A 7,503-nucleotide genomic window follows, 5' to 3' on the forward strand; every position below is an offset into this window, starting at 1 on the left:
TGACTTCCAAGATTCATCAGTGAAAACCACTTAACACAGTGGTTGCTTGGTTTTCAGCACAAATCTGGATTTCCTCCTTATACATGTCACTAAGTTTACTCCTTACATACATATGACATTTGCAAAGATTATATTGAAAACTTCAAGTGATTTGCGAGCTTCTGCTTGTGTAAATCTCATGTCTGTGAAGTCTAATTTTACCCATTTACTACAGACTTATGTAACATAGCAATTCAAGTATGTACAGACTTTTTTCTTTTTAACCCTTTGGTGCATAGTGTCCACTACAGTGGACACATATTTAAAGGTTTTTTTAAATGTATGCATGGGTGTAGATCGTAAATTAGCAACTTTATTGGACATTAGTGAGTCACAAATACTCAGCCATGTATAAAGAATAACTACATTTGATATAGTATATATACATACATTGTAATTACCAAGTTTGCCTTAGTGATAAAAATTACAAGAAAATGATCCAGGTGTTTTTATAGAAAATTGATATTATATTAATATGACAAGATATTATTTTATAAATAATTTCATAGATAAAGTAGAAAAAATCAATACACTGAGTAAAAGTTAAAATAAGATTACAAAAAAGAAAAAAGTCAATGTGCTTGTCTGTAGAAGTAAAATATTTTATTTTAAAAAATGTGGTAATGTTTTGTAATAATTCATGCACCAGAGGGTTAAACACTGAGCCCTTTCTAACTATCACATAATCATATTTCTCTTCTTCTTCTATATCATCTATATGCTTAGTAGTTGTGTAAAAAAATTAATTGCTTACAGTTACAATGGTGTAGAAATATATACACTTTTCAAGCCTGTAAATGTATTGTGTATTCTTAGTGTGTATTTTTAAGGCTCTCCAAAATAATCAGTTAGGAGTTGTGTTAAAAAGGTTCATGTTCCACTATTACATAATGCCTTCCTTGTTTTACCTGGTGGTAAAGTGCTTTTCATTCACCCAGAACCTCATACAGCACTTCTTATATAAATGCACTCTATACACAGTCTGGAGAAATTTTTCTCTAAATTTGCCCATTGATGAGCATATTGGGGGCAACGTGTGGTTCAGTGTCTTGCCCAAGGACACTTCAACATGTGGATGCACTGGGACTGAACCACCAACCTTCCAGTTGGAAGATGGCCACTTTAGCAGTCGAGCAACAGTCCCTCCGTAGAGTTGATTGGTGATTATGTATAATGTGTGTTTGAAAACCAAGCAGGAACAACATTTATGTTGTTGCAAATATTTCTATTTTATTCTATTTATTCTATTTTGCATTGACTGGAGAACTTAGTAATTTTGTTGCAATGACAAATAAAGTTCTATTCTACTCTATTAAAATGCAAATGCATTAGAGATCTACAGTATACGCATGTCAAAACAGTTTAGGTGTTGAAAACAAATAAAAAATGCATAAAAAAACAAAGATCATCATCAAAAATTAATTTCACAAATAAGGAGCTAGTGAGATGCTATAAAAATACACATGAAGAACCCTGACACAATTTTAGGAGCTGCAGACCAGATAGACACATTGTCTTAGCCCTGGTAAGCATACATAGGTCTCATTTCTGGAGACTTTATACTCACAGTCCAATGCCCTATCTAAGGAAATTTGCAGTCTGTGAGGAGATAAAGTTTCATAGTCTTGCTGGGAGACACTTGCTGAAAACGAGGCTGCTGCTGTGATCAAAACATCCAATCACATAGTGATCTGTCTAACCAGAGGATTACCCTGCCACCCCCATAGGACCAGGACCAAAGGCTTAAGTACAATTCTGTATGCACGATGAACTTGTGACTCACTACTCCGTCATTCACTTGTATTTCTATAGAGAATAACCTACTATTTAAAAAAAGAAAAAAAGGAGAAGTTTTTTTCACCTCATAACTAAGGCTATCATAAATGTTTACTTTCAACATGGCTTGACTGGAATATCATGTTCATTGCTGGCACTTCCCCTCAACTTCAAATTAGATTTCAACTTGACCAAATCTCATTCATTTGCTGTTGTAACTCGGATCTGAAGCATCATTTTGGCCTGCAGCCCAGAGAAGACCTCGACCTGATGCAGCTTTTGGCAAACTGCATTCAGGTAGCCACTAAATTGGCTTATCTCTTCTGACCCTGGCCAGCTGATTTACAAACAGGCCTCTCTGGCAGCACAAAGCGTTGGATTAGGTTGGTGGTTCATAATGTGAGTGTGTGTGTGTGTGTGTGTTTAAGAGCGTATGTGAGAGCTAAAATCTGGATGGGATCTTAACTATGCAATACGGACAAAAAAAAAAAAAAAAAAAAAAAATCAGTGCGGACAGGTGCTTATCAGGTGCGCGTGTGGTTGGAAGTGCGTGTTCCCGGCGTGCGCTCGTCAATTTCTGTCACGCACCTGCACACTCTCTCTCTTACGTCGGGTCTATCAGGCGTCCAAGGCCACCGAGCTGTGCAGCGATTATGTGTTCCCACCACCACCTCGCGCCCTCATCTCGTCATGCAAGGTCTCTCTCTCTCTCTCCCTCTCTCTCTCTCTCTCTCTCTCATCCTGTAGCCCGGAGCCTGAGGTGCCGCTATATCAACCAACAGGGTACACTCCTTCATGTCGAAATTACACTCTACACAACAGTGCCACACTATGCCAGTGGTGGTGGAGACAGAAAAGACATTAGGACATTTTTCCCTGGCACTGCTGCAGCACGTCACGGGGAAAGGAGGTAATGCCACTGTGCTCCAAGAAAACGTATTAAAAGAATAAAACTGCTGCCATTCAGGATAATTCAGAGCAACATCACACCGTCCAAACCACCTGTTTTTCGCGCACCCTTTGCCCACAGTCATGTGATGGGCTGTATTTAATTCGAAGAAAACCCTGCATTAGCTTAGTCCTCTTACGTGGCATCACCTACCTTTAATAATCAATAAGGAGGCAATGATCGCCCATTAATCACCCCGAATAAACGGCTAAACAGCAACTGAATATACGTTTGCAACTGATACCCAATAACCCCCAACTTTAACACAAACTTAATTTAAAACGATTTCCATTTGACGCGTCGAATATATAATACATAATTTTACCTATATTTACTACTAAAAACCCTGGGAAGCTTATATGAATCCAGGATGCACGAGAAAGAAGTCCACTTAATACTACAATGCTGAAAAATTTTCAGGGGTAGCACTGTGATTTAAGAAGCGCCGCACATCACGTCTGAAACCTCCCGTCTGTTTCCTGACACGCACAAGCTGTCAAGCTGTGGCCGCGATTTGAGGGAAAAGCGCAGTAACTTACCGATATGGATGATTGAATCCGAGAGCGCCGACTTCCACTCCTGGCTCCAAAAAACAGCAACAAGCAACATAGCCAAGATAACTTTCATTATGTTCAGAGATACTCCCCTCCCAAATAAAATAAAAAAAACTATAGCTGTCTGAAGGCGAAGAGAGTTAAAATCCCGTGAAACGACGCTTCTGTTTTAGTCCATCTGTAGGGTGGTCAAGGAAATCTCAGGTAATCTCTGCCTTGATATGTTCTCTTGGCGTTTGAGAGGAACAAATTCCTGTGTATTTAGACAGCAGTGCCCTGTTGAAATTCCGTCCAACATTAAATCATATTCTAGATGAGTAGAGACGCTGAGCTGCAGTGAAAACAAACCGCATTCAAACGCCGACGCGTTAAGTCGAGCTGAGGAGCTGCACGATGTGGCCAATCATTTAATGGAGAATAAATCTATAACCATTCGGTAACATGAAGGGGGGGTCTCCTTTGCAGTCTTGAAATGCAGGTCGTGTTATAATGACCCGAGATCCCCAGCCTTTCAGACCTGGCGACGCAGTTTTCCCCCCTGCACCAATCGCCAAATCACCAGCGGCAGCGGCAGCAGCCTCAGTGGACCAAGCCAACGGCCAAAACTTCCATTTCTCCAGGGTCTTTTTCTATTTTTCCTTTACTGAGCTACTCTTTGAATATCACCAATGTCAGAGCAGACAGGTGACACCAGTAGCGACTTTTGGAGGAGGATAAAGAAACTGCTAATGATGAAAAGCCTTGTCACATGGCATTACCACGAAGAGGTACAATATTCCTAAATTGTCAGTTGCTTCCTGTAGAAATCAGCGAAGGACCGGATGGAAAGGGATCTCAAATGTTTAATGAAAGACAGCTCCAAAGCCACCGTTCTCTTCCACACCAAGAAAGGAAAATGTAGCCAGTCTGGACGAAAAATAACCGAGAATGCGCGTAACGACAGTCCACAGTCCACACTTCGTATGCGGGTACTCGTATCAGCCCCAGCTCGCACGGTGGCTGGTGAAGACGAGGTATGCTACGTCCGTGTGGGAGAGAGGCGGGTGGAGGGGTTGAGGAGGAGGAGACCCAGGAGAGAGAAAGAGAGAGTGAGAATAAAACGGGCTGCAACTATGAGCAGTAGGAGATGCCAACCACGGTGCGCATCTGAATGGGAGAGAGAGGGGGGGGTCACTATTTCTAGTGACCGAGGTCTACTATAATTTTATTATTTCTATTAATCTATTTATTTGATTTACATTATTAACTTGTGCCACCTTATCTTTTCCGTACTTCAATGCGGCTCCAGTAGAATCCTGTCCTTCCCCCTCTGATCAGCTGCATTGTTTACTCATATCATGCACTAGGACTGTCTACTTCTCCTCCTTTCTTCTACTATACCCAGTTCCACTCTTCAACGTTTCTTTTTCCTCCTTTTGTTTGTGTCCACACCTTCAACCTATTATTCCTGCTATCAACAATCCATCCCTGCCACCATGAAAGGCTGAAGTTCCTAGGGTTTTCTATTAATCTGCCCTAGACCTTGGATTAGGGATTAGAAGGATTGGAAGCTTCAGGCTGCCATTGAACTCATTTTTCCCCCACATCTGCCTTTCAAGCACATTCTAGGGTGAGATTTAAAATGATATTCCTTTATGGGGCTGTGTGAAGTAGTTTTGAGTAGTCCGTGCCTTAATAGATGAACCAGACTAACAGGTGCTTAGACCAAGGGCAAAAGAAGAGGTGGATTGAAGCAGCATCCCCAGTGATGTGGATGTTGTAGCAGTTTGTCACGGTGATGAACAGAGAGCAGAAATGCAAGGCAAAGCTATCAATTTACCCCTCAATCTACATTTCATTGTTCACTTGCATTTCTAAACTACCACTTTGATTACACTTACCTTCCAATAAACTCTGGAAAAATGTGCTGTTGACCTCATACACTGCTAGCTTAAATTATTGACATCGGTGTTCATGTTTTATTGACTGCATTTTCCTTTCACAAGAGGCTCATAACTATAAGTTCTTGTTTTAATAAAAAAAAAAAAAAAAAAACTCAGATTCAAATCCAAGTACCATTTAGGTAATACAAGTTCTGCACAATACTAGTCCTAAGCAGCGATGATTCACTTTTGCAGAATCAACACACACTTCCCTGGGGGATACATCGTCACCACCCACAGAGAGATGTTTTCTCATGCTAACTCTTGATAAGTGTAAACAAATTTAAAAAGTAGGGCTATTGAGAGAAAAAAAGAGACAACTGTCACAAAAAAACACACAGTTTGTGTACAGCACATCTGTAGTCATTTGATGTCTTCAGGCCTTTTGTGAATTAAAATTTAAAATGATCAAATTCTCAGCTTTACCCATCAACCTACACTCAAACCTCTTAATGACGGAGCAGAAACATGCCATCAGACATGGATGCAAAATTATTTATGCAAAAAACTCAAATCAAATTAGCAACAGTAGAAAGACCCTCCATTTTTAACTTAAAGTTTCAGTAGCAGCAGTTACTGCATCAATTCTTCTTGAGTAAGTCAATTTTGTCACACATGGGTTTGGGCAGTTTAATTCATTCCTCCTGACAGACCCTGTCAGGCTTTGTCAGAATGGATGGTAAGAGTATGAACCACCACCTTCAGTTGTCTCTGAAGATGTCCTAACTGTTTTCTCTTTCAGGCCATAATACTCCAGGGAACACTCAAAGCTTTTGAAATGCGCTTATACCCTTGCCCTCATCTATGGCTTTCCACTGTTTTATGGCAGAGGTCTCCAGGGAAATCCTCAGACTTCATACCTTCCTGAAATGCAGGACCTTTGTATACACAGGGATGTGGTTTCATAAATAATGTCCACCAGTATGCCACAGGTGGCCTCCAGTCAGTTTCTAGAAACATCTCAAGGATAATTAAAGGAAACAGAATGAGCTTGACAGAATTTTGAATCCACCCATGAAAAGTCTGAATACTAAATAGGACAATTCACTTTCTGATTTTTAATAAAATTTTACAAGTTTTGCAATCCTATGCTTCCACTTTAGTTGTGCTAACTAAACAGACAAGGAAAAGAAATATAGCTTTTATGTGAAGTCTTGAAATTTAAAAACGGCATTCAGTGAAGTGTCAACATCTTTTCATGGAAATCCTAAAGAATCACATGTTAGCAATAAAAAAATATATATGTTTGTTAGTTGTTTTTCCAACAAGAGCATGGCAGAGCTCCTCTTCTACCAAATTTAATGCTGAAATTTCAGTAAAACTCATCTTAGTTTACAAACCCTAAACTAGGATTGTAAGATATTTCATTGTCAGTTCAGTGCACTTTGTGTACCAGATGTATATGAATCTATATCCAGACTAAACATGGAGAAGCAGCATTTAGCTGTTTTGCTGCAAACAAATGGAACAAACTGCCAGTGGAGATTAAATTTTCACCAAATGTAGACATTTTTAAATCCAGGTTAAAAACATTTCTTTTCTCATTCGTCTATGCATGAAATCTGCACGGTAACTTTTAATCTTATTTTGCTTTTAATCATTTAAATGTAATTTATTATTTTATTGTGATTATGTGTTGCTGCCTTTTACCATTTCTAAATATCTGTAATGCCTTTGTTTTATGTAAAGCACTTTGAATTGTCCTGTACATGAAATATGCTATACAAATAAACTGCCTTGCCTTGCCTATGTTTAAAAAATGTAACAAATTCTTACTTCCTGACACCAGTAGTCTTTCAAACACCCCAACAAACTGAAAATAATCCACCTTGGATCTCATCTCGGACAAACTAAAGTATGCTCCGACACTGACATGGTGCATTATCATTTGTTAAAAGTATGTGTCTACTAAATTTTTTATGATTAAACTAACAAAAATCATCTTATTTAGCAAAAAAACTGTAGGAATTCATAAGCATTTTTATAAATATTTAATAAATAGTTAATCACAGGATTATAAAGAGGTAAAGGAAGCAGTTATAGCCTTTAGTTACTAAAAGCATTAATAAAACCCCATTAAAAGAGAAAAAAACAAGTTCTTTCTTTTATTTAATTTTTTAATAAAAACTGAACCTTGTTAAAGTGGAACACATTTTGTACAAGGCCATTCTGCACAGATATACAAATAATTATTTTACATCTGGATTAATGTCCTGAAGAGTTCTTTTATCTATTAAATTCATAAACTTCAATATTCTACTTT

The 7,503-nt window shown here is 38.6% G+C and overlaps 1 protein-coding gene across 4 annotated transcripts in view; it reads right to left on the reverse strand.

The window, feature by feature from the left end:
* The window catches only part of grid2 (glutamate receptor, ionotropic, delta 2), a 539,244-nt gene extending 534,930 nt beyond the window's left edge, over positions 1 to 4,314 (reverse strand). For all 4 annotated transcript variants that reach the window (XR_006011998.1, XR_006011997.1, XM_041998788.1 and 1 more), the window contains exon 1: positions 3,304 to 4,314. Coding sequence is in view for 2 of the 4 variants with exons in the window: in XM_041998788.1 (XP_041854722.1) it covers positions 3,304 to 3,391 (88 nt within the window). In the remaining 2 variants the exon portion in view is untranslated. The remainder of the gene's footprint in view (positions 1 to 3,303) is intronic.
* Between the last annotated feature and the right edge of the window lie 3,189 nt (positions 4,315 to 7,503).

This window comes from Melanotaenia boesemani, chromosome 11 (genome assembly GCF_017639745.1).
Source record: "Melanotaenia boesemani isolate fMelBoe1 chromosome 11, fMelBoe1.pri, whole genome shotgun sequence".
Lineage (NCBI taxonomy): Eukaryota > Metazoa > Chordata > Actinopteri > Atheriniformes > Melanotaeniidae > Melanotaenia > Melanotaenia boesemani.